The sequence below is a fragment of the Thermobia domestica genome, chromosome 7 (genome assembly GCF_964235325.1).
Source record: "Thermobia domestica chromosome 7, izTheDome1.hap1.1, whole genome shotgun sequence".
NCBI lineage: Eukaryota > Metazoa > Arthropoda > Insecta > Zygentoma > Lepismatidae > Thermobia > Thermobia domestica.
The window spans coordinates 267,667,636-267,695,460 of NC_137460.1; the positions used below are offsets into that span (position 1 = coordinate 267,667,636).

Sequence of the window (27,825 nt, forward strand, 5' to 3'; positions counted from 1 at the left end):
CAGATAGATAACAAACCTGAGGAAGTAGTGGAAAGATTATGTTAACCGATTTATTGTTCATTTCGCAAAGTGACCATTAACAATAAGCGGTTTACAAGCTGCAATTTGGATAAATCAATGGAATGGGACAATTCGTTCGAATTGGATAGTGGACTAAAATGTTGCATTTATTGGTTAAAACCTACTGTGTAGATTGCCTGCCAAATATAAATTAGCTTCTGTAACTAAGATGTCGTACGAAAATATAGAATTAAAGAGAAAAACTCTTATCTTAAGGTTCGAAGCGAAACGCACCATGGTTATGAAGATTATTTCTTTTTAAAAAAAAAAAGAGCCAACACAACGTAACCTCCGTGGTTAGGTGGATAGAGTGACAGACTCGTAGTTTTTTTTATTATTATTTTGACACCACATCGAATCCCATCCCATTCCATTTTTTTTATTTTTTACAAAACATAATTTTCATGTTAATAAGAACCGAAGCAATATAATAAGGACAACTTATTGATATTTTGCTGTAATGACGTATTTATCCAGGATTAGAGAACTATTGTTAATAGCAATTGTTTCTGTTCATGCTGTTGTATAGCTTCTCTCATCCTGTTTTCTTGGGGAAAGAACAATTTTGTCTCCAACAAAGTGTGAAGGATATATACGGACAGAAAAAGACATCTTAGTACCAAACGTGATTTATCGATATGAAATGGACTAGTTTGCCATTATAATATATATATATAAACTAAATTACAGAAGTTGGCTTTTCTTTAGGTTTTAGCTAAAAAAATTTTTTTCTTTATAAGACTATATTTTATGAGGCAAGGTGTGTGATCATACCCACAAATTTAGCTAGGGAGTGAAAGATGATTGTTTATACAAACATTTTACAGGTTTAGGTGCGTGAAACAACAATACACCATGGTCTCGCTTATCCGACCATCCTTTGTTCCACATACCGTATGATCCGATATATCATTGCAAACAGCACCAATCGGCAAGAAGAACTGCAAGTTGTGGTCTTAATCTATTTCTCATGCTCTGGAGTCTATCGCCTAGCGCGCCCGTCTACACCTTGAATCATACGTCTATCATTCAGTGCAGACATGTATCCAGGTTTTCTATTCGGAGGGGGCCCAACACGAATCCTCGTAAGCACGTAATTCTAATGTTTTAAAAATATCAATAATAATAATAATAATAATGCAACAGTTGTGTACTTTTCTTAAACTTTTTCCTACTTTTCATTTATAAACCGGTTTACTTTGGAAACTGCATTATAGCACAAACAAAATGAAACATATTTTCGAGAGAAATGTAACTAATGAAAACTGTCTGCTACGTATATCGCATAACAAAAATAGCAAGAAGACATTGAGTGTATCGTTCTAATATATTAAAGTTAAAAACAGAACATAAAAAACGAAATGTTAATCCTATTTAAAACTGTTCTTTAATTCCACCTGGTATAATGCCATTATGGTATGTTCTTAGAATTATAACAAGACAACAGCACATTGCCCAAAGTTTGGACACTGATTGCTAGTAAGCTGATATAAAAGAACCTCAAAAGGGTAAAAGCAAGTTTATTAAAAAGTGTTTGAGTTTCGAAGAGGGACAGCCCTCAGGCCCTCACGCTGGATACGTCCCTGATTCAGTGCAGTGCAGTTATTTGTTATAAAACATTATTAGATGCATAATATGTAAAATTATATCATAAGTTTTACTTTTAATAGATCTTTTCTTAACACATCCATATTATCCAGCGTTCTTCCTGCCTGTTAATGTCGGATAAGCGAAACTCTACTGTATTTCCAAAGCTAGCATATACATGAGCTAGAATTGTATCGTCCTAGAAGAGACAATAGTGTGAAATGCTTATATTAAAAGGCTGGAATAAAAAAAAAGCATAAGTGCTGTTTTGGTAGAGTGAGAACAAATTAAAAACAATTCAATATATTTCCTAGCTATCAGATTATCATCTTATTGTATGGATGTGTATTCTTTTTTAAACATAGTTTTAAAAGTCATTCCATTCGTAATATTTCTAAGGAAATCGAAAGAAAAACTCCTAGGTGCCTCTTGTGGCAAAGCGACTTAAGTGCATGGTCCGAAACCGATTCCCACGTTAAGGTATAGATAGAGTTCCCATATTTAAAAAATGCAAATCCGGGACGCTACTAAATTACGAGAATCTTTGAAATGCTTAAAATTGAAAGAAGTGTTGAATACTAATTTACTTTCCTCCATTAGATAGAGTTGTTCAAGTATTACGTTATCACATTTTTATTCATTTCACTAGACCTTCCAAGGACGCCAATTTCTCTGTAAATTTGGGGGGGGGGGTGCATTCAAATGGAGAAGATATATATATGAGGATTTTAAGACAAATTACACTCAAATTATACCAAATATTGTATATTCTTAAATAGAAAGGAGGCCTACATGAGCTTTGGGCGGCCCGGCCCCGAGGATCGGCGCCCTTGCCTTCTTCCTAGTTAAGAAAACGTATGCAGATGATTTACTCCCTCCCCCTGGTAAGCAAAATTGTCTTGTTTTAATCCTCAAGATCTGTTGTGTTTCGTGAAATAACAGCAGGAATTTCCTGATTACTTAATCATCTGAATAAATGTTTTCACTTAGACCCATCACGTCGATTCGCGTTACCTAGGACTAAAATAAATTAAGGGTCAATAATGAAGATGAGACTTCCATATCAAACATGATGATACATGTGGATCGGAGATCTTTCTTTGTTCCAACTTTGATTTTTTCAAATCCATGATGAGAAATTATATTATGAGTACAATTTTCGAAATTAATAGTATACAGAGGCCCGGGTTCGATTCCCGGCGGGAGCTCATGTGGTTCGGATTCCACGTTAATCAGTAGGTCCACGTCTCATATAGCCTCGCTGCTGAACGGGACGTTAAACTCAAAATCAACTCAACTCAATAGTATACAATCGTAAAGATATCTTACAAAACGATAGTTTATTGGAAAATACTTTGACTCAAAGAATAAATTACAAGTAATAAACTTGTTACTTTTCCTGAAGAGTCTAAGTCTTGAATGAGATGGAAGCTCTCGAGCGTAGTGCTTGGAACGATTGCCTCACTTGTTCTACCTTCCCGTGGCGCAGCCTTGATTCGACTTGATCCTAAACGTATTATTCAGAAGTCGAAGTCGGAAGATGTTTCCCATTTTTCCAAAACACTTTTGGTCGATTACAATCTGCCTCACTCGTGAGGGGACAATCCCATGCCGTAAGCGTCGGTGGACCACCGATAGGCAACTAGTGACATGTCCCCAAAAATTGGCGGTCCCGCAGCCAAAAATTGATCCCACTTCCGTTTTGAAAATTATACCACCACCGGCAGAGAAGCGACGGGACGCCAACGAACCACAAAATGATTCCCCTAAAATACGTGAAATCGCCTATATGCGTAATTTCTTTGCATCAAAGTGAGTCTAAAAACATTTAAAAAATATAAAACAAAAGTGCCCTGAGCTAGGCGTGAACCATCAACCTTAGGGTTACTAGTTGCGTAATCTTCCGAATTCGCCACAGAGGTGATTATGAAGACACACCTTGTAGAGTGATAAATCGTTGAAGTCTTTTTAATATTTCTAATCAGAGTGCTCCTTTAACCGTGTACATTTGACGATAACTGTTTGGAATCAGATCAAATGCACTCGTCATGTAATTTTATAACAAAATGGCAAGCGTCTATTTACTTTTTTCATAGTTCTCCCATATTCACTTGCTAGTGATCGGCGACAGTTACCAACTATATTCATACAATTATACGCACCCATCTCAAGATTTTTCACTTCATGATGTAAAGGCAGGAGTTACTCTTAACCCCCGGAGCTCAAGTATTGTCCTTACAATAACAATTCGTCAGCGAAAAATAATATATAATAATAACCGCATGCACATGACTGGTGATAGTTCATGTTGGTCCCTTTACGATTCTCCGTGGCAAATCAAACGAGCGCGGACGAAAATGAAGTCCTCGTTCTTACGTGGTGGTAACTTCAATACCCCCGATTCTAGATATCTGCTTCGACTCGACGAATCCCTGCCACTAGTGGCAGACTAGCGGCAATCCTTCGACGCGTCGCTATATCGACGATCGCCATTTACCGGCAAGTGGTCCACTAGAAGTTGGCGACGTTTACGGCATGGGGAAGCTCATAAACAAACAAAAAAATAAATAAATCTAAAGCCTTATAAAAAAGTTTTCCGAAAATTTACATCCAGCAAAATGATTTGTTGGTATTCCAAAACTGTGAATCCACCTTTATTCGTAATATACTTCTATCGCAGTTTTGATATGAGAATGATATGTCTGAAACTGTAACACAGGTCATTAATACTTTTTTTTTTTTTTGCTTTACTCAGATTTGGCAGTTTTACTTAACAGTCAGTCAATTTGGATCTGTGATATCAGAGTTTTAGAGATTTCCTTAATTTTTTCATTTCTGAAACAGTTTGCAACTAATACCATTAACGTATTTCTTTCGATATTTCCATATGTAATGGCTTGGTCACTCCCAGTATATTTCAAACAATAAACTTTTTACGGCGTCTTACTCCATTAATCCGAACTACATTTTATATCCAACAATTCTGTGCATTTTCCTTAAATCTGCAAACTTTCTATTAGGTTAAAACTCAGTATTTTCTATTTTCTTTTTTTCTTGCTAAAACGAAAGTGTTCTTTAGGCAACCTGAAATGATGACTCTATACTACATTATGTTGCATAGGGCATTTTATGTAGCATATCATTTGACTTTCTTCGTATATTGAAAGCAAAAGGAATTAAGTCCTTCTACACTTACATGAGAAGTAAACACATTCTTTTTAGTTCGTGGAATTGTGCCAATGCACTAGGTCCAGAGAGTTTTTAATTTAAGCTAATAATAATAATAATAATAATTATTATTATTATTATTATTATTATTTTATTGACTTAGATTTTTCTGAATATCAAGCAATATTTCACAAAAAGCTGGTATTTTTAAACAAATGTGTTCGATATCAAGTTTTCGTAAAGTAGTCACTCTCTCCTATAAATAATTTAAGAGGGGCCGCGGTGGCTCAGTGATAAAGCGTTCACCTTTGGTGCACGGGATCCTTGGTTCGACCCCAGCTCACACCAAGTGAATTTTGCGGTGGAGAAACACCATGCGCATGGGTTTTCTCGGGGTTCTCCCGTTTTCTCCCACTTTTTTCATTTCACCATTGCATTCATTTCTCATCATCATCGTGTCCTTTACCCTAGCCGGTATAACCGTGGGTCGTAAAACTTAAAGATTTCACTTCAAATAATTCCAACCCAAACAGTTGCAGGAAGTATGTCATTTCGAATAAAACAAACTACTCTATAAAATTCTAAGTATTATTATTTTTATATATACAATTTTAGCGGACCTTATTTCTAAATCTATGGGTAAGAAGATTCAATTCATTCTCTTATTATTATAAATTCACTTCAATTGAAGCAGTTAAAATAGTTGGGAAAAAATAGAAAGCCATACCCTATATTCCAGTGTGCCACAACCGGATAACGGGGCACACTGGCGTGCCCAGCAACATGAACAGTGTGACGCAAACTTTTACCTATTATTTATAAGAATATTTGTCGAGTTTATTTTATTTATTATTATGAACGATTCTTTCACAGATCAGCTGTCTGTATACAGTTAAACAGACAAGTATCACATTGAGGGAATGAGTGTAATTATTTACTTTAATAGTAATAGAAATGTATATTTTCTTGTATTTTCTACCGTTAATAACTCATCCGGTCTAGAAAGCTGGTACTAACAATAAGATAACCCGATGCGCTAAACACACACCACCCTATAGTCGTGAGTGCCACAAGTTTTTTTCTACGTTTTGGTACCCTAAGGGTTGTTGCCTTTAAAGAGAGAGAGAGAGAGAGAGAGAGAGAAATAACTTAAGTACTTGCACTTACATACTTAAATAAATAAATTATGTAAATAACTGTTTCGTTTTCTGTTTATTATTATTATTATTATTATTATTATTATAAATTTCTTATGAACTTGACTGCCAAAAGTATGCACACTGCTCGCCCGTGCAGCGCCTCGTGTACTATTTTCCGTACACAAACTATATATTACAAGTTTATTATGTTCATTCTATACGTGTGTTTGTAATTAGATGCATATGAAGTAGAAGTGAAAATCTAATGTCCACGCTACGTATATGCAAAATCATACACAAAGAAATTTATGAACAAAAACATTTATGGCGGTAAAACAAAGGGCAAACATAAAGAATTACTTGCGGATTGTTGCCCGTAGTGCACAGGTGATAACGGTTAACAGTGTTAAATTTAAACAAATAGTTTTTAATTAAGCACGAATTTAACTTATAGTGTACAGTGGGGAAGGCTCAGGAGTTCGCTAGGATCCTTACAATATCGAATTCCGTGAAATGCACTGCAAACCTGTCCGCAAACCCTCGTAATATTCAACAGATATTGTGTATTAATACTCATTTCAATGCAAACCTATATAGACCTACGCACTTCAATACTCAACGAAGGTGCAGACTATTCATGAGTTAAACTCTCTCACCCAATGTATTCTCCTTACATGTCTCCCAGAGATTACAACATTTTTTGGTATATCAAGCAGTTCCTAGTAGGATAGCTTTAACTAGAGACCACTGACTAACCTTTTATTGGATGTTTCACTTTCTTACCTTTGGAGTTGACTGTCATCGGTTGGACATTTCACACGCAAATATCTAATATTAACAACGCTTCTTTTATAATTTCGTAATATTGTATTATTTCTTTGTATTATTCATTAGCTTGATTAGGCTTGTTTAAACACTTTTCTCCTTGCACCTATATCTTAACGTTGGATAAAAATACACTAGCTCTCACCGGGAATCAAATCCAGAACCAATGCGCTTGAACAATTTGGCTGCAACAAAGCACATTTAAAAAGAACCTTCGATTTTGTTAGGAAAATTGTGATTAGGTGTAACATTTAAAAATATATTTAAGAATGGGTACGGATGAAACGCACTGAATTTTCTCGCTCGAATTTCTTAAACTGACTCGTGTTAGGCTGCAGCTATTACTGAAACATTTATTTGGTAAATGCGAATAAAATAATGTGTTTTTGAAGACTTTGTTCGAAGCAACTTATGTCCAAAAGTAAAGTACCCATTGGTCATATTTCTGTTTGAAATAACTTATGCCATATATTAGAATTATTAAAGAAATAATTTTATGTGAACTATGAGCAAAAGCGTCTGAGTACCTGCTGAGAAATCGTCAAAAAAGTCATCCCCAAGAATAAAATATCCCTTGTGTATCTTTTCTGGACAAACGAGTTATGCTATTTATGAAATACGAACAAATTGCCAGTCATTCTCGACAAAATCGTACGGTAAAAATTGCCCCGAAAAGTTATATACCACTTCTAGCTTTTTAGAATGATGGAATTATACCATATCGTTAAGTTATTTATGTAACATTTATTTATGAAATATGAACAAAATTGCGTCAGGCGTTAATAGGAAAATCGTCGGAGAAGAGTAAACTACCCCTTCTTAATGCTTACAGGATGAACGAGTTGTGTCATATTGTTAGGTTATTAATGATACAACTATTTATGAAATGTGATTGAGAAAAATGTTCGGAAAAACGCATCCCATACGGTAAATTACAACTTATGTATTTTTTTCAGAGTAATGATTCATACTATATTTGTAAAAAAAAAAAAAAAAAAAAAGCAAAATCTTTACAGCTGTTTTTGAAACAATTTATTTTAAATTTTCATTCTTCAGTAAACTACCCTAATTTTTAGGTGTCGGAGGATATAGAATTCGAAACGATAAAGTGTTATAAAACTTCATATCTAGAATTCGGTCCAGACACGTCGAACAGTATGGCCTCTATTTGAATGCATGTAAAAGCGTGACGAACCGACAAACGAACAGATGGACAGACATCAAAATCACTTTTTCGATATGTGGGGGCGTGAAACTTGAATTCATTGAAATCTCGAATTCGATTTTTATCACTATTATTACAATTTCTTCTTTCGTCGCTTGAACGTGAAAAAGAATAGGAATACAACGACACGTAAGGTGATAATTGGTAATTCCCAAAATTTAATGAGTTACGTTTAATGTGTTGCCATGCTAGAAAAAAAGCTTATCCCTGTTTGTTATATCATTTTAATATCAGTTTTTCACGCTACTATATAATGTAGAAATATGGTATGATTATCGTTCATATTCATGCTATCTTTCGGAAATTTTCGTGTTCCGCATACATAGATCTGTATAATTTAGTTACGTTCAACGAAAGCATTCTTGCACTTGTGGATATAAAAAAGAGAGAGAGAGGAAGTCAATACTCTAAAAAGCAAAAAACACAAGCACACACACACATAAACAATTTAACATCAAGTCGATGTAACAAGGGATAACACTGGATAGATTGTCAAGGTGCGTATGTTTTCCTGTTCCAGACACACATACCCGAAGTGAGTTAGTTGTCTGCTGTTCAAGAACGGGAAGTAACATACAAAACTATAAACTAAAAACAATAACTGTTTCCAATAGTACACGTATTCTAATACTGAATAAATACTTCGATTAAAGGATACTATCAATAAATTATTTCCTTATTATATTGTTTTGGTTCTTATTAACATCAAAATTATACACTTCTTATAATGTTTTGTAAAAAAAAATTAGGATGGGATGGGATTCGATGTGGTTTCAAAATAATAAAATAACTACGACTCCGCCACTCTACCCACCTAACCACGGAGGCTACGTTGTGTTGGCTTTTTTTTTTTTTTTTTTTTAAGAAATAATGTTCATAACCATGGTGCGTATCGCTTCGAACCTTAAGATAAGAGTTTTTCTCTTTAATTCTATATTTTCGTACGACATCTTAGTTACAGAAGCTAATTTATATTTGGCAGGCAATCTACACACTAGGTTTTAACCAATAAATGCAACATTTTAGTCCACTATCCAGTTCCTTGATCCAACTCCTTGACTCCCCTACTGAATTCCCTCCGCAATTGAGATCTGCTACTGAACAAATCCCTTGAAATCATCGTTGCCAGTATACACAAAACCGAGCATAATTTTGGTTTTTTTCTTATTTTTTTATTATTTTATTATATTTTTTGGAAATATCTCCTTAGATGGATTGGTTTCTATTATCTCCACATACTAATAACTGAATTTTACCCATAAACGTAAGGAAAATGGAATAAATGCGAAAAATCTTGAGTTACAGTATACGCGCAATTTTTTTGCGCATGGGAGTACATTTTCGTGAGCTGGGGGCACCACCCTGCCCCCACCTTCCGGCACCCATGATCATGTACTATTGTATTGAATAGTTTTCAACCTTAGTTAAATAAAATGGTAACGTATAACAAGATATGTAACGTCATTCAATACTCATAACTGGAAATTTTCATGAGAGGTTTAAAAAACAGCTTGGTGCTTCTAGGGTGGAAAATTTCTGGTGCTTCTAGTGTTAAATTTTATAGAAATGTGTTGCAATACAGATATATTAATACAATGGTCTAAACTTTTGTGTGCTGGTTCATTTTGACAGGTATGCGATGCCTTACAGTACCAGATACTTATAAGATAAACAGAACGTTTTTGAATAAAGTTTAAAACCTGATTTAACAACTTTTCTTATAAAACGAGTGAAAAGTTGGTAAGTCTATACTCAACAACATCTGAGTACATAATAAAAATAGGCATGGAATACGAAACATAGCTTCGAACTTTATTTTTAACAATCCACATGAACGTTCACTTTATATCATCATCCCGCTCTTCAGAAACGACTGTGAGCGAGAAAGAGTGGAAGATACTATGTGACGAACTTTTTATACACACCCTCTTTCCGAACATACAGCACGAAATCCGGTAAAGTCATTAACACTGGATAAGAATGCTATTAATATCGCTTTGAAATCAAAGACGAACACAATTGCAGTGCAATCATGTTCCCTATTGTTAGTGAGTCATTTTTTAACACATACAACCTTAATACGATATTAACGTAAAGTTTGTCTGATCAGTTTAACTCATGTGGAAGGGACGAGGACTTGAGGTTTTGATCGCTTCTTATCTTCAATTTCCCCAAAATTTCTGTCAATGATCATGAAAGAATGTCCTGGAAACGGGAAATATAAATAAATTCGGTGAAAACGGAAAGGCGCAACAACGTATCGGCGAGCAAGATGCAGCCCAAACGGAAAGGTCAAAAAATTCCTCGTGTTAGAATAGACATGGAACATGTTTTCCCGCTGGATCTACACTTGTAGCTGATGAGGAAGGTGCACCCTGATTATCGATGTTGCTTAAACTGTTTACCTTAACTCCCTTACATATAAGAAGTCTCAAGAAGCGGTATATTTGGAGTCTTTATCTTTAGATAAATGTTCATTTGTGGAATCGTCACTCGAATATTGGTCGGCGTCAGCCACTTTCACACTATGCAGCAATCCCTATAGCGGCAAAGCAGAAGAGCGATTCGTACAGTAGATGTGGAATCAATTTCCCGTGATATCTGCATCTAAAATACGGACTTAACAACTTGTCTTCCAAAACTCACATTCCATTACAAAGGGCAGATACGACATTTGATGGGCTTAATGTGGTCTGATTCCTTTAAACTTAATTCTAGTGAAGACCTTTTTAGCAGGGTATTTATCGTGAATTTAAAATTTCTTCCAAAACTTGACTTAACAACATGTGTGTGAGGTCAATTTATTTCTATATGCTATGTCCAGTTACATGTCCTGTCAAAGCTGATTCCAAACAAGATCCTGTTGAACAACCTTCGCGTGTGTGATTATTGAACTGTGTCTTGTCATGCGATTTACCAAATGTAAACTGCAGGTAAATGTTTTTCTAAACTCTCCGGGTGTGTGAGATTTAGTCCTGTGTGGATTAGTATTTAATTTGCTGTATGTGAACCTTGAGTAAATGCCATGCTACGCTCAACGCACCTCTTTGATTTTTCACTTATGTATTGAAATGCCTTGCAAGGTTAAGCGCAGACTACATCTTTTTCCACATCTACTCACGTATGAGGTTCTGGTCCTGTGTTGATCAACATGTGTGTTGCAAGATGTGATCGCCGTTTATATGCCTAACCACACTGTTGGCATGTGTTATGTTTTATTCCTCTGTGCATATGCATGTGTGTAGCCAAATTATAACGCTGATTAAACGACCCACCAGATTCATGGCATATGTGAGCTTTTTCTCCAGTATGGATTAACATGTGCTTTGCCAAATTTGAACGTTGATTAAATAACTTACCACACTATTGACATATATGAGCTTTTTCTCATGTGTGGATTAACTTGTGTCTAGTTAAATATGAATGTCGTTTAAACGCCTTACCACACTCTTGGCAAATGTGAAGTTTTTCTCCTGTGTGGATTAACATGTGTGTAACCAAATGTGAACGAAATTTAAAAGCCGTACCACACTCTTGGCATGTGTGACGTTTTACTCCTGTGTGGATTAACATGTGTGTAACCAAACCTGAACGATATTTAAATCCCTTACCACACTCTTGGCATGTGTGATGTTTTACTCCTGTGTGGATTAACATGTGTGTAGCCAAATTTGAACGTTGCTTAAACGCCTTACCACACTCTTGACAGGTGTGAGGTTTTTCTCCTGTGTGGATTAACATGTGTGTAACCAAATGTGAACGAAGTTTAAAAGCCGTACCACACTCTTGGCATGTGTAACGTTTTACTCCTGTGTGGATTAACATGTGTCTAACCAAATATGAACGAAGTTTAAAAGCCGTACCACACTCTTGGCATGTGTGACGTTTTTCTCCTGTGTGAATTAACGTGTGTCTAGCCAAAGTTGAACGTAGAGTAAATGACTTACCACACTCTTGGCATTTGTGACGTTTTTCTCTTGTGTGGAGTAACAGGTGTGTAGCAAAATTTGAAAGTAGCGTAAATGACTCACCACACTCTTGGCATGTATGATGTTTTTGTCCTGTGTGGATTAACATGTGATTAACCAAACTTGAACGATATTTAAATCCCTTACCACACTCTTGGCATGTGTGATGTTTTACGCCTGTGTGGATTAACATGTGTGTAGCCAAATATGAACGTTGCTTAAACGCCTTACCACACTCTTGGCATTTGTGACGTTTTTCTCTTGTGTGGAGTAACAGGTGTGTAGCAAAATTTGAACGTAGCGTAAATGACTCACCACACTCTTGGCATGTATGATGTTTTTGTCCTGTGTGGATTAACATGTGATTAACCAAACTTGAACGATATATAAATCCCTTACCACACTCTTGGCATGTGTGATGTTTTACGCCTGTGTGGATTAACATGTGTGTAGCCAAATATGAACGTTGCTTAAACGCCTTACCACACTCTTGGCATATGTGTAACCTTGCCCCTGTATAATTTAACATATGCGTAGCCAAACTTGAACATACACTAAATTCATTTCCATACTCTCCGTACGTGCATATTTTATCACCTGTATGTACTAACGTACCGCTCGACAAAGTTCAACTTTGACAAAAGTGTTGATCACTGTTTCGGCACGTATGACGCCTTTCATTTTCCTGTGTCAGCATATGTCTTGAAAAACGTGATTGACTAAACTGCATCGAGGTATGAGTTTCCTCATCTGAAATAGAAGTGGCTTCCTTTGATGTAATAAACGCATTCTCTTCTTCGTGGAAAGCTAATACGTTGTCGCACCTGTGAAGAATTCAACAAAGAAAGAAATGTGAATGAAAATAATGATTCAGTAGCACCAACAAATATAATCATTCGCTATATTTCGTTATAAAATTACGCTTAATTTATTTTATTACATGAAATATTGTAGAAATATGAAATGTAGTACCACTGAGAAGTCTCCGTATCTCTCTATTCTCAAAATAAAAGGCTATAGTTTGTTTCACAATATCAAAATGAACAATCATTTATATCGTGGCGGTCATAGGTGTTGGACCTGATAATGGCGCCTGCTTTGAAACAAATGCACAGCATGAGAATTAGATCTGCCAGATATCATCATAAGAGACTTATATCATCATAAGAGAACACGAAAGGCATTTTGAAATGAAGAAAAAAAATAATATATAACTTTCCAACGTGAGGCAGAGTAACTTAACGTAACCAGACTAAAGACGCATCATTTACATCGTGGTGATCGTGGTTCAGAAGTCTAGGCGCTTAACCAGTAATCTGGAGATTCTTCAATCGAATACACGTCTAGTTTTTTTGTTTTTTTTTTTACCTAAGGAATTTTGATGGCGATAACACACGCTTTATTACATTCAAATATTTGAATAGTCGTTTGTTTCAACACTTGAAATATCAAATTTTCAGGAATAATACTAGTAATAATTATAAATATCTCGAAGAATATTTAGAAATTAAAAATTTATTATCGCTCAGATCATACCGTTACAAGCAGAAAAGTGATAGTAATCAAAAAAATATTTCGGTTTTGTGTAATGTTGCCCATGAAAAGACGAATTTCTAATCTCGATTCTAAAACAAACCAGACAAAATCGGGATGAGACTTAACATTTTAGTTCGAGACGGGACAACGCTAAGTCACACTATCGTCATGCTTTGGAGATGAGAATCGAGACGAGACAAAAAGTATTGTAAACATTTCTCGTCATATCTCGATTCTCGAAATTGTGTAAACCACCCTTTAAGCAACAATTGCTCTGTAGACTGAATCTCATACATTATTTTGTTACTTTGTATTTCATAGCTCTCTGAATTATGGTCTGTGTATATACTTTGGAGCAAACTTTTATAATTACATCTGGAAACTCCACAAGTAAGTTTACTACAAGCTTTAGTCTTCAATTATATTCAGTTCTTTTTAATACAGTTATTTTCTTGAAAACGTACAGTAGGATATTTTCTACGCGAAATATTAGCGGAAAGCTTTCGTTTAAATTTGAGTAGCTGTAGAGGTGTTACATGAAGTTACGGAACCCCTTCCCCGAAACACCTAGGTTAAGGAAGTTTTGCCAAACTTTAGGGCAACTTTAAAACTTTTATTAGCATTATTATTATTATTATTATTATTATTATTATTATTATTATTATTATTATTATCAAAGTATACAAAAAGGAATAATTATTATTCATCAATTTTACTTGAGAGAATATATGCAACTTGTTGCAAATGCCGAACCAAAATATTATTATTATTTCTAGTAAGGGTGGAAGAACATTTAGTAACAATTATACAATGGCGTTCCAGGGAAATTTGTGACTCATACTAAGCCTGAAGAATTACCTGTTTCTATTCATGAATTGTTTGAGAAACAAGCGAAGTTTTCAGGCAGTAGAAATCGAGATTGTACACTGTGACGTCATGTAATTACTTTTTCCTTTGAACTAAATCGTTTCAAATTTAACTTGTAAGAATGAGAGAAATTGACAATTCTTCATTTTATTATACATCAGAAACATGAACATTCTAAATTATAATTTTTTTCTAAATATCTTCGGAGAATCGAACCGTGGACCACTAACACACAAAGCGAATGCTCAAGCCACTACCATAAGACCGCTCTTTTAAGTAAGAGTCAAGAATCACTCGTCTATGTAGGAAATGCAAACGTATACGAATCCAATGTTCTATTAACCATGAATCACTGATTTTGGTCATGATAAAATAGAGCAGTTCAGATAATTCAAGATTAAATTTTAAAAAGACGGAAAGTATCTCTGTTATATTCGGTTATTCTCGTTTTCCAGGTGATTTCAATAACCTTGAACGACAGGGATACATCGAGGGCATTTGATATTTCAAAGGCTTTCCCACTTGGAATCGAAAGTGAGACCCCGCCTACTAAACAATCAGATGGGTGGGGTGCCTCTTTCGTTCCGAAGGAAAGTAAGCTTGAGACGGACAACATAATGCTCGTGGGTTTTCTCGGGACACTCCCAATTCCTCATTCCAGCAATTCGTCCAACATAATTCACTTGCTTCCATCATAGTTTTCACTTGCTAACAGGTATAATCGCTGGACATTAAGTGATTTCATTTTCAAGCTGTTAACCCAAACCAATCCGAATCGAAAAACAGTTATATTTTCTATTGCTCATTAACGTTTTCTCACAAAAACAATATATAGAAAAATCACGACGAATCGTAATTCCATTCAAAAATGAAACAGCAGACTAGCAATACCTTAACCTAAAATGTAAGCATTACATATCGTTTGGAACTTCTATAAAATCTGTACGGATATTCTGAAAAGTGCCAGAGTTGGAGTTGGTCATTGAGTCGGTTGGTCAGTCGATCGTGGGTCAACAGCACCCGACCTACTGCGACCTACCACCAACATGACCCACTACGATCATGACCCAGAAGTATGAATTCTCTTCACACGAAACTACAGATATGGCAGATCTAATTCAGACACTTTGCATTTGTTTCAAAGCAGCCGCCATTACCTGGTCAAAGATTTATGTACGTCACGATACATACGATATCAGAGTTAACTCAGGTACATACCAAAGTACTTATTTTGGGCTATATGGAATAAACATTTATTATAAGTGAAAATAGAGATACGTTGTCACTAACATTATTACTTTTTGTGCCAGAAAATTTAAAAAAAGAAAGAAATTTTTGCAATTGCAGCTACAAGAAACTGTCACTATGAGTACAAATAAACAAAGGGACGATATAACAACTTTTAAAATTTTGTACAAGATATGTGATTTCACTAAGTATACCAATTTCTGGTTGCGTTTTTATATAGTCTGATACCTTGAGATAGTAAAATTTTGCGTACATTGATATGTAGCTACATACTAACATCTGATACATTGTAATAAAATAAATACTTTTGAGAAGCATAGAGTTTTCAATTTCTTGTAATCTTTATGTTCTTATTTGAAATAGATAAATAATGATTCCAGAATTCCACGTTAAGGTAATATGGACAACCACTAGCACCTTCGTCACTCTTAGATTATTACTAGGTTTTTTGTTTGTGCTTTCAACATAACTTGCTGTAATGCTATTCGCAGAAATGCTATTCGGGAAGAGGATTAAAATTGTATGTCAAATATTATAATCTGAATGGTCTCTCTTGTTAGAGAAAGGACACTTGGCACACTAGCTTTTTTACTTTTAGAAAAGTGTCGTGTGCAGCACTGTTTTCGGAAATAAACATTCAAGAGAGAGAAGACGAGCAATCTGCATACTATACCTCAATTCAAAACATGTGGCATCAACCTAATCTGGTATTAACTAGAAAAATGGCTGAATCGATTGAAATTAAATTTTACATGTCTGCATGTAACCCATTTAGAAAACTTTTTATATTTTTTTACGTTACTGTTCCCAGAATGAAGATTCTACGAGTAAATGAACAGATTTAAATTTTACACTAAAATGGTGAGTGGATTATTCTTAGGTGTCTTTAGGCTATAACAGTGAAGAAGTGACCTATGATATATGAGATGAAAACGGGCGATTTCCGCAATTTCATAATACATAAATTTACTATGATATAAATTTAATATGCAATGTACAAAACTTCATCACGCATTGCCTGATGCACTCAAGTGATAACAATTTTACTAACATTAAAAGAATTATGGAAAAAGTACGTTTTCAAGGGGATATTGTGAAATTAAGCTATAAACTTCATATCAACTTATAAACTTCTTTAGATATTTAAACAAGAGCAACGTCAAAAACAGCAAAAAGGCTCGTAGTATAAGACTTAAATAATCATTTACTGGGAAACAAAGTATTTACATCATTTCTGTTAAAAACAACGTCTTTATCCTTTCCGAACGTGCTTGTTTACTTATATGAACTTACATGGAGAGGTATATCTACGTACTTCTTGGGAAAAAATATCTCAGAACCACTATTTCTTACTCCGTAATTCACATTATATTACGTGTTTCATTCCCTCGTTACTACAATGCAATACTCACGGAAAAACACTTACGGACGCTCTTCACTATGTATATCTGCGTACCTTTAACGGCGTCATACATAATATACCATCTTCAAACACAAACTTGGAGGAACGAAATCATGTATTACTATATGTCTAATGTTGTACTGAACACTGGACACTTACAAATACTTACAACGTAAAAACTACAATAATAATAATAATAATAATAATAATAATAATAATAAGTAACATTTGAAATAGATTTTCAAGAAAATCTTTTTTCTTATTTTACCATCGCATTTCGAAGAAAGTATACATTTTTTTAAAAGTTGAAGTTAAGCTTTACTTTTCCGCACATTCTTTTGCAGATGTAGCACCCTCGTGATCAGATGTTTGTTTCGCTGGTAACAAGAAAGTAAAACATACTGAGCATACGTTCGCGAATTTGTGAATGAAGGCTGAAAGAGTCAATTAATTGCAACAAACGTGACCTACACTTGAAGTTTTCATAGTAATTTTCACTTTATGATTTTAGCAGCAATTATTTAAAGCTTAAAAATAAAGTATATACTCCACTTTAAACTTTAGTATACATTTAAGAATATACCAAACTCATTCACCCAGTGATTAACCAAACCCGAAGTCCCACACCTCATAAATTTAACTTCTCAACTGGATATCATCTTACACTAAATTATGCCCGCTTGGATTATTATAGCCCATTCTTAGAGTATCGTATTGTATAATATTATCTTAATGTTTTCGATACACCAACCTTTCACAAAAGTTTTACAGTTCACATGCATATTACTGACGCAAGCAACGTGACCCGCCTATAGTAAACATTTCGATTTTATTATTTGTGTAAAAATATGTAATGTCTTTCTACTGTAAATGTTAACTATATCTATAGCATGTAAACTTTCTCTCCTTCATCTCACGATAAGTAAGTTATTCAAAATTTAAAGTCTTTTGCTGATTGTTAATAAGCATTTTTAACCCTTTCAGCCCTGACCTACACAATTGTGCAGGTAGATAGAATCACCAATATATACAATACCGGCCGAACATGCACAATTGTGCAGACTAATTTTTCCGAAATGCTAATAGTTAAATAAAAAATAAATCATGTTTAGGAGGATTAGTAGATCAAACTAGATTATGGAAACCACTATTCTTTCTTTCTATTTTTTGAGGTAAAAGAGATGATCATTCTTTTCTCAATCTGGTCTTTCTGTAGAATTGTTAGCAGTTCAGATGAGATTTTGTAAAGCCGGTCAACAGATATTTTCTCCTTCCTGATCGACTGCAAGGGAAACTGTTGCTGCGTGATACGTCTATTCTAACAAGTAAATTTTTTCCATTGATTAGAGCAACAACCAACAATTACAAAAATTACTATACATCAAAGCAAATTTCTCCTACAAAGTAATATTACTGGTATCAACTTTAGAATTTTACAAACTAGTAAACATTGGGGACACACATCTCACTAAAGTCTGTTGAACAGGACGAAACTTCACTGACATAATTATACATGCACTAAGGTATATATCATTATATATCAAAAAATTGACTCAAACTGCATTCAAAGACATGAGTTAAGGTTTTGTAAGTTCTGAGTTTTATGTTTATTATGTTCACGCAAATATTATGTTTACACTAAGACAACTATAATGAACAAGTTCAAAAAGTTACAAAATTCGTAAAATATTTGCGTTTACGAACAACTGATACGGTGTTAGCGGAATGTGTGAAATAATCAACGTAAATGTCGAAATTGTAAAATCTTGTAGTGGATAAGACATGCATCATTGGCTGGAAAACGAACAAAATAAGAGCATTGGCTAGTACTAAAATAATATTTAAAATCAGGAGAAAGGTTAAAATTCATGGCAGTGAAAAAAAGTGTGAAGGCGGCAATTTTTTTATTAACTATTCACATAAGTTCTGCCAAATATCTGTTACATAACAAACACTTTTTTATGCATGACTAAAGGTTTCAACTTGATGGGGTGTATTAAACATGTTATACAATACAATTTTTAAACAAGTGAATATCGTTTCACAGTGTGAATCTAAGGCTTTCAAAATATACGAATTCAATACTCAAACTTGAGGTAGTACATCTGTAACAATTTGTTCCCATATAGTAAGAAGATCAAAGAAGGAATCTGTTCCTTGGACGCGGGATCTATCTCAAATATCTATTACTAGTTATCCGTTACTCTTTCACTTCTATACAGATAAATGTTGAAAAACTTTAAGCATCGTTAACTTGAAGCATTTCAAATTTGAATGTAAAGTTAAGGAAGAAGATAGAAGGTATCGTTCGGACGCTGATCCAATCGCAGAATAGCTGCTCGATATCTTATACAGTTTTATCTATGAAAATTAGATAACAGGATTACTAATCACTTACTAAACAACAGCTACTACATACCTGTTACCATTTTCGTTTTGTAGCCATAAATGTTGAAACCGGAGACGGATAATTTTAACTAAGACATGTTTAAATTGAATTTCAACGGAAAATGTAAACATACTATTTGAAAGCACAATCGATTACAAGAAACTGCAACGCGAAAGATTTTAGTATTCTACCTCTAAGAAAAAAAATATTGAAATTGGATTAAATTTGAACTACTTCCGTATTTCAGACTATAATGAATAGTCATTATGTATTGTATTCAGACGCTCAATCGTTGGCAGAAACTGATTCTTGTTATTTCCTTGTTCTATGGCAAAGAAAGTTGAAAAATATATCGAATCAGATGTAATAGTAAATTTGAAAACCGTGTGTTTTTGGGAGAGCTCTGCGGTAATCACGATATGTATAATTTAAAAACTGAAATGTTTTCAGAAAGCCGCACTACGCTGTCTGTTACCTTCTCTGTTCTGTAGGGATAATGTTGTAATCAGAAATGGATATTTTGAAACGCTCACGGCTTGAATAGATGGTGGACGGAGGAGATGGATCTATTCTTGAGAAGCTCAATCGGTTGTACGAAACCGTATCTCAATATCTCTAATCATCTTTACTCTACAGAAATCAGTATTGAAATTACCAGTTTAGAAAATTTCAACAACTTCCGATTTCCAACCGTACTGTTGGTTGTGATGTGTCAACTACAGACCCTCAATCAGTTGCACAAACCGTTTGTTAATGTCTGTTACAGTTTCCATTCTACAATGGCAAATATTAACACCACAAATGGTTAATTTAAAATGCTCCGGTTTGAATAGGGCTTAGTGGAAAATGTGGAATCTTAACTTAGAACGCTCACCTGATTGTAAAAACGCACCTCCGTAATTCTTACCGCGAATGTCATATAGAAATTATTATTGAAAGCTAAATTAATATTAAATTTGAGCCAATTCTTCTTTTGGTAGAGTGTTGTAGGGTCATTTTATGTTCGAAGCTCCATTGTTTTTTTGAAAGACGTCTTCTACCTATGTTTCCGTAGTATGGCGATAAATGATCAAATTGGAAGTGGCTAGTATAACATAGTTTGCTTTGGTTAAGATTTCAACACAGAAGATGGAACCTATGCTTGCGATGCTTCATCTCATGCAAAAAGTCACTTCCTGATAGCTTTACAGTGTTCATTCAACGGAGATCAATTTTGAAACCAGTAGTACTAGTAATATCCACGATAGTAGCGATATGTTGTTTTCAGACGCTGAATTCTTGGCAGCAAACCGCTTCTCCTTTCCTCTTACCGTGTTTGTTCTACAGCAATAAACGATGAAACCAGTACTGAAACTGGCAACAATACAGAATTTGGAAAACACCCCATTTTCACAGAGCGTCTACCCAGTCATTATGTGTTGTATATAGACACGGAATCATTTGGAAGAATCACCTCTCGTTATCGTTTACCGTTCCATTCTACCGTTTCATTAGCTAAGTCTAAAATTAATGGCTAGTCTGAAGAGATTTCGGTTTCAGTATGCGGTTAACCGAGGAAATTGAATCTACTTGAGGGACACTGAAAAATTTATAAGAAACAGCATCATGAAAGCATTTACCGTTTATTCTACACAAAAATTACTTTTGAAATTGGATGCAATACTAAATTTGAACCATCTTCGTTTTTCGGTAAGGTACATTGCATAGTATTGAAATTGTGTTAAGACGCTGAATCGTTTGCAAACAAATAGATCTCGCTATATTACAATACTCGCTGTACAACGATAAACGTTGAAATTTGAAATGGTTAAATTGAACAAATTTAGGTTTGAATAGAGAGTTAAGTAAGAAGGAACCTATTAACACATAGTTAAAAAAAATAGTCGTGATATTACGCTAGACTCGACACCAGTTTCGGAATAAATGATAGTGTAAAAACGTGTGCCTGTTCAAATAAAACCAATACAATTTTAACACAGATACTTCTTATATTTTCTTAGAATAATAATCCATAGGTCATTTTTGAAGAAAAAGAACTATTTGACAATGCGTGTACGTCCGCAAAACTACTGCCACCAGCACTAACAGTGAGTGGAAGGTTTAGCTGCATAGCACACGCTCGCAGTAACTTTCTGAATAAAGGAAAAATAACTTATTGGTGTAAAAATATGTGCTTTGGCATTGTACTATATTTTTTGCAAACATCCTTACCTAATCATCGCTAACCTATGAACACTAAAATTGAAATATATAAATAATTCTTAACAAATGTGAACATATAGAAATCCATCTTGAAGAAAAGATTGGAAACTGTAAGTATATATAACGAAATCGGGTTAATCTACCCTAATCCATCAACACATGATCTAAGATAACATACGTGAAATGTGAGAAAAGAAATATTAATAATATATCTGAAGATATAGAAACATATTTAGAAAGAAATATGTTACAACTGCTGTGACTTGAACCCACGACCTTTATTACAGACATTAACGCATTAACCATCCGACCACCGAATCAACCTTGGAAGTATTGGTTTGTCCGTTTTATTTATTGTGCAAAAATGCGAAATTAAATCAAAATGTACATTGTTTCGTACAAAAATTAAGTACTATGCACAACATAACCCCTTAAAGACAACATTTCGGCTATCACCGACCTGAGGTACGTTTTTTGGAATTTAAAAGAAATAGGACAATTTTAATTTTTAACATTATTAACCTAGCTTATTATATAGAGAAGCAATCTTGAATCTTTTTCCAAAACTTTTATATTTTGTACATTTGTGTTAGTAAGCATAGCTCCGGTCTTACGGTTAAATATGGTTAAGAAACAGGAATCCTGATCACTTGATTCCTGCATTTCTGGTGACTATTTCTTTATATTTGACATTCGGGACAATCATCCATTACTTACGCACTGTTATAAGTAAAAGCTAGTTGGACCATTAATGTGGTCCCGATGCTACGGGTGAAAATCGGGATTTTCTCGGTTGACCATATACAAGTTTTGATTTGTTAAAATAACCTTCAGCGCTTTGTACGAATGTCTGGTCATCACTCGGAAAGGCACCCACGAAGACGAGTGGGGTGCATTGTTCTAAACACACGTTATACTCTTATGAGTGCTCCAGTTGTACGGATTGAGCTTCGCACGCTAAATCGTCGTTTGCATACGTGAGAGCCATTTTTTTTTAGTTTATCATCAGTAATTGTACGATATTTGCATACGCATCCGTGTAAAATATTTTTTCTAATATTGTGCAAAAGTCAGTGTAACCGCCTGTAGTTTGGTTCGCTGTCCTTGGCTCGTGGTACTACCAATAGGTATCTTCCTGATACTTTAACTTACCTGGACAGGATGATGAAGACCTCTCCAAGAAAGGTTACAAACTGTTTCCGAAAATGCTCGTCGGTCTCAATAATGAGATGAACATTAGGCGCCGAGAGGTTCGGGTGTCTCGTCTCGAAAACCTCACGGACGATCAGACGGTCATCCAGACCATAACGCACACAAACATCACTCATACAAACAACGAAAACACACTGAATTAAATGACACTATACTTATTTATTAGAACACTAAAAAAAAAATAGCAAAGAGGAATGGACACAACACTGAACACTGAGGATGTATAACAATTTTAGTCGCTGAAATCACGCTTTGCCCTTTTTGGGTAATATAGCCCTTTATATATATATATATATGATTACGATTCAGATATCACTAAAAATTCTTCTCTCACACCCTTTACACACTTGGGGGGCAGCACTGGGGAAAAGTTGTCTGGATCGTCCCACGATGAATCCAGTTGTTACGCTGAACAGTCCTGCAGCGTAAAGGTGAATCTTCAGCAAAGTAACGAAAAGAAGATCTCCACAGTGGAATACTGATATTGAAGGGCGCGTATATAACTTTTTAAACGCACAAGGTCTGCGGACCTGGGATTTCACTAGTTGGGGCTAGCCGTAAGAAATCGTCCTTCACCGGCTAAATAGCTTGTGCCCCTTCACAAAACTTAACCAACGCAACGGGCGTGGTGGCTGCGTACAACACCGGGGTCGAACTCCCTGAGCATCCAAGCTCAAGCTACGGGTTGCAATGGTCAACGGAAAAGTGTTGGCAGTTTATTTCAAAAATCACTCAGTTAACTCACCTGTATATCAAAATTCTTTGTGTTTCATGTTTTAAGTGCACATTTCTTATTTTCGTATTAAACTTAGATATTTATATTTTTGTATTTTAAGTTAGTTGCTCGTTATTCATAACAATATGCAGGTAAGTATTTTAGAACAATTTCAAGCAATGTTGAAAGAGGAATTAAGGTAAAAATTAGAAACCTTTGCTCAGAAAATGGAAATGAATATTGGATGTGTAGGACAAAGAATAACTGAATCAGCAGGTAAATTTCAAGTCTGTAACAGAAGCGATTTGGGAGAGTAGGAAAGAGCGAATTGAATGCCAAAGCAGAATGTTTACGTAATAATATCAAAGTAATGCAATAACTCCTTAACTGAGGTACGCTGTGAATTAGTTAACGCGGCAAATCATATTTATTCAGTAACTGCCGAGTTTAAAAATAGTGTAGTGGAATGAAAGAAATATCTCACTGAGTTCTGTGAATATATGCGAACGGCACAGTTTGAGTGTAGGCAAGCCAACAAAATACAACAGTAGAAGGAAGTGCAACGTGAAAAAGAAACCGTAAATACACTTGAATTCGAGCCTGCCCAAAGTGTGGAAGATATGTGCCAAATAAACCAGAAAGTCGATTACAGTCAGTTAACGGAGATATGTAGTGTAGGGATAGCGAAAAAGGTAGAATCTTCACGTGTACCTGTAGACAATTATGTTTCTAATGTAATTGTTTTGCCGGCAGGGGATGCCGATGTTTCACACATGATGAGTTGTACCGTTGAGGTTGCGCGTACCCATCCTCTCGAAAAAGCCACGGAAGGCTTGAGAGTTCAATTGTTGGTTTTATGTGGTAACGAAGTTGCAGTGTTGTCGTTTTTGTGTCACAGGAAAATGGTTTTCTGCGATTTAACAAATTCTTTCGTAACCGTGTATGTCTAACGTAAGTTGCGTTTTAGTGCTTTAACACCATTCCGACTTTATCAACTTAGAGTATTGTAGAAGAAAACGATTTCAAATTCACAGTTTAGAGTGTAGGCTCGCGAAGCGAATTGTGTTTTACGTAGCGAACGTCTCGTACATACTCAAACGGTCGGAAATGTTTACCGTAAACAAGCGAAAAAGTATCACTTCCAAAAAAGCACACGCAGTCGAACGTATATTTCCGGTTTAGAGGTGAAATGTAGCACCAGGGTTAGGAAGAAAAATAAGTTAGCCAATGATACCTACTCGAGTTTTGTCAATACATCAGTTAAGGTGAACTCTATTTCGAGGAGCATAATCAGCAGGATTAAAATGAGCAGACGTAATAATATTATCAGTACATTAGATGCAATATTTATTAATTTTCAATTACCGAAATGTGTGAATTTTAAAGCTAGTGCTTCACTATTGCGAAATAGTAAAGATCGAAAATTTAAGTGTAGGGTTGCTCAAAATTTAGAACAGTTGCTTGCATGTGATGATAACCACGTCGACCTCCACATGGAGCGTACTCTCAGCGCGCAACCATGCATTAGGCGCGCAGTAACAAATAAGTTGATAATAAAAGAAAAGTACTTTGGTAAGCGTAATACGGAAAAAAACTAAACCCCGGTCACAGACGAACCAGACGCAAATTAAAGTCGAACTGTAGGCGATCTTATTTTGAGTCAAACGTGCGAAAAAAAGTATACATCGACTCCGAAGACTACTAAAAAGATTAAGCGAAAACACGTACGAACATTGTATAGTAAACTACATGGGAAATATAGTAATAGTAAGAGCAAAAATAAAAAGAAATTTATCCCAGGTATCGCAATGCAGCGTAAATCCAATTGTCGTAAACTAAAGTGTGTCATTAGGCGAAATTTTGTAAATGCGCTGCAAAAAGGAGAAAAGTTCCGCAAATTAAAAAATCTAACTGGAAAAGTACACGTAATCGTGATAAATTACAGCTTACAAGCGTAGCCGGCATATATGGAAAATTAAAATCTTAGCGTGAACTTCACTCGAACACGGACTAAGCCCTGGAAGAGAAGAGAAAGCAGAAATACCGAATTTGAGTTTTAGGGAGAATGAAAAAAGGAGTCTTAATAATTTATTTGATTATTCCTCTCGTATTTCAAAGGATAGGTTTTTACTTTTCATATTCAAAGTGCGTGTCCACCGCCACTGACGCGCCGGTCCAAGAACCATGCATATCGCTCTATAATCAAGTATGTTCACTTAGATGTCATGTTTTATGGTTTCCTTAAAGCTTTTGGAGATGAAAGATAAATGTGGAAAGCAGAGGAAGGACAGCATTGGAAATTTTAAAAAGGAAATTTATTTAGAACGCAATTTCGGACTTTGAAATAGAAATAATACCCCAACACTTTTGAAAAGTATGGCTATCCTGTTTTGCATGCGGACTTTCTGTATCGAATTCTACTTAGAATGTTCAAGTTTTGTATATTTTTTTAAGGTGTTTCCAGTTTTGGGAACCAGACTTCATAATAAAATTTTATTATGAAATTTTGTTTTGAGTTTTTATTCATTCTCCTTTATGTTTGTATTAACATTTAGCTGTCCCCATACAATGAATCATTTATAGAAATGTTAGACAATTAGAGATATTTACGAACATAATTAGAGAAGTACTAGCAATAACTACAATTAATCATAAAGTTAATATTTTGGGTAATTAAATAAGTGTGCTCTTCAGATAATGAGTTTTTTCATCTGATGTGATTGTCTAATGGGAAAATATGCTAAATTTGTAATGTAAGATTAAGTCAAAATACTGTAAATTAAACACAATTTGGTATAATATTGAAACTAACGTTGATTTTCATAAGCTGTTTGTTGATTTGTTCGTCGTTCTATATATATATATATTTGCCGTCTATTATGAAAAGTCAATGTGTATTCATTGCGACTAATGAGTCCTGAAGTTAATTGAGTTCAGAGAAAGCGATAAGTTAAGAAGAGTTGAAAGTTAAAATATAATTATCCACTAGGGACGCCACTACTTTCGTCACAAAATTAAAGTGATGAAACCAGTACGGAGCCTGGTTGGGTCCCAGCTAATGTGTAGATTCGGCAATTGACTACACATTTCAGAATTTGTAATATTAACTTTTAATGTTTGGCATATTTAGAGAAAAGTATAATAGTAATAAAATTGATGTTCGGATTTTCGATTTTGATATAATACTTAGTTTTGATTTGGATTTAGAGAAAGTAAATTAGATGTTATTTTTTTCGATTTTTGAAAAAAAAAAACACTTGTTTTATTGTGCCGGGAATCATAAACTGGTCTCGAAAAAAAAGAAAGGAAAACCCGTTTACGATTCAAGGTACCCTTTACTACGATAAACACTAGATACTATGATGTATCGATAGTACGGAGTGCCTACGACAGTTTGGCAGTATATTGTAAAATTAAAGGTTATGTTATGAGAATATATTAAGATTGTTACGTACGAGTAGACCCTGAACAACATTAAGGTTTAATGAATAAGTTAATATTATTGTTATCTTGTATTTCACGATTGTGACAAATGTTTTCGGATGTGACTATATTCTCTGTAAAGATAAGTGCAATTGCTAGTAAGCCACAGATAAGTATTGGCTTGCGCTCTTTACAAGGTTACATTTGTAAACCTACCAATTTTGTAGGTATGAGCAGGCCTGAAGTAATACTAATGATTAAATGATTGATGAATTGAAATGTGGGGCTGTAGCATTAAATCTCCTCCCAGGGTATGTTTCTGGTCGTCCTTTCCATTATATTTATTTTCTTAAAATGTCCCCTAGAGGCCTGAATGTTGACAGTCCAATAGGTGTTGGGAAATTAACCCCGATGTGTCATGATTCGAATGCCGAAGGTATGCAGCCAGGGTGGTATATAAGGTCTAAGTGTAGAAGCTATTCATTCGAATCGTCAGGGAGTTAAGCGCCCCAGCAAGCTTCAACTGTAGGAGATTAAGTCAGCGTCGTTGGTTTTAGGAACCAACTCATTAACCTGTTTTTTTATGAATGACTTACAACCTGAATTGTCAATTAATGACCCAAAGAATGGCGCTTCGTAGGGCTTAACCGCCGTTAACTCATTTATTTGTATTAAAATATTCAAACGCTCATTAGTTACGTCGTATGGTACAAGTATATATATAGATATTTTAATTATTTTATGTGTAGTGGTATGCATATAGATTTTGTTTAGTGTTGAATTTTACTAATTCCATGTATAGATTTTATATATTTAGTATGTTAGTTTTGCTCGTATATTATATATAAATATATGTATT

The 27,825-nt window shown here is 34.8% G+C and overlaps 1 protein-coding gene across 3 annotated transcripts in view; it reads right to left on the minus strand.

Moving 5' to 3' along the window:
* Positions 1–8,305: 8,305 nt before the first annotated feature.
* The window catches only part of LOC145690904 (uncharacterized), a 122,418-nt gene continuing 102,898 nt past the window's right edge, over positions 8,306–27,825 (minus strand). For 2 of the 3 annotated variants that reach the window (XM_081766326.1, XM_081766327.1), the window contains exon 2: positions 8,306–12,796. In XM_081766326.1, coding sequence (XP_081622452.1) covers positions 12,601–12,796 — 196 coding nt within the window. In that variant the 3' untranslated portion in view covers positions 8,306–12,600. The remainder of the gene's footprint in view (positions 12,797–27,825) is intronic. The other variant, XR_014132297.1, reaches the window with a different exon arrangement.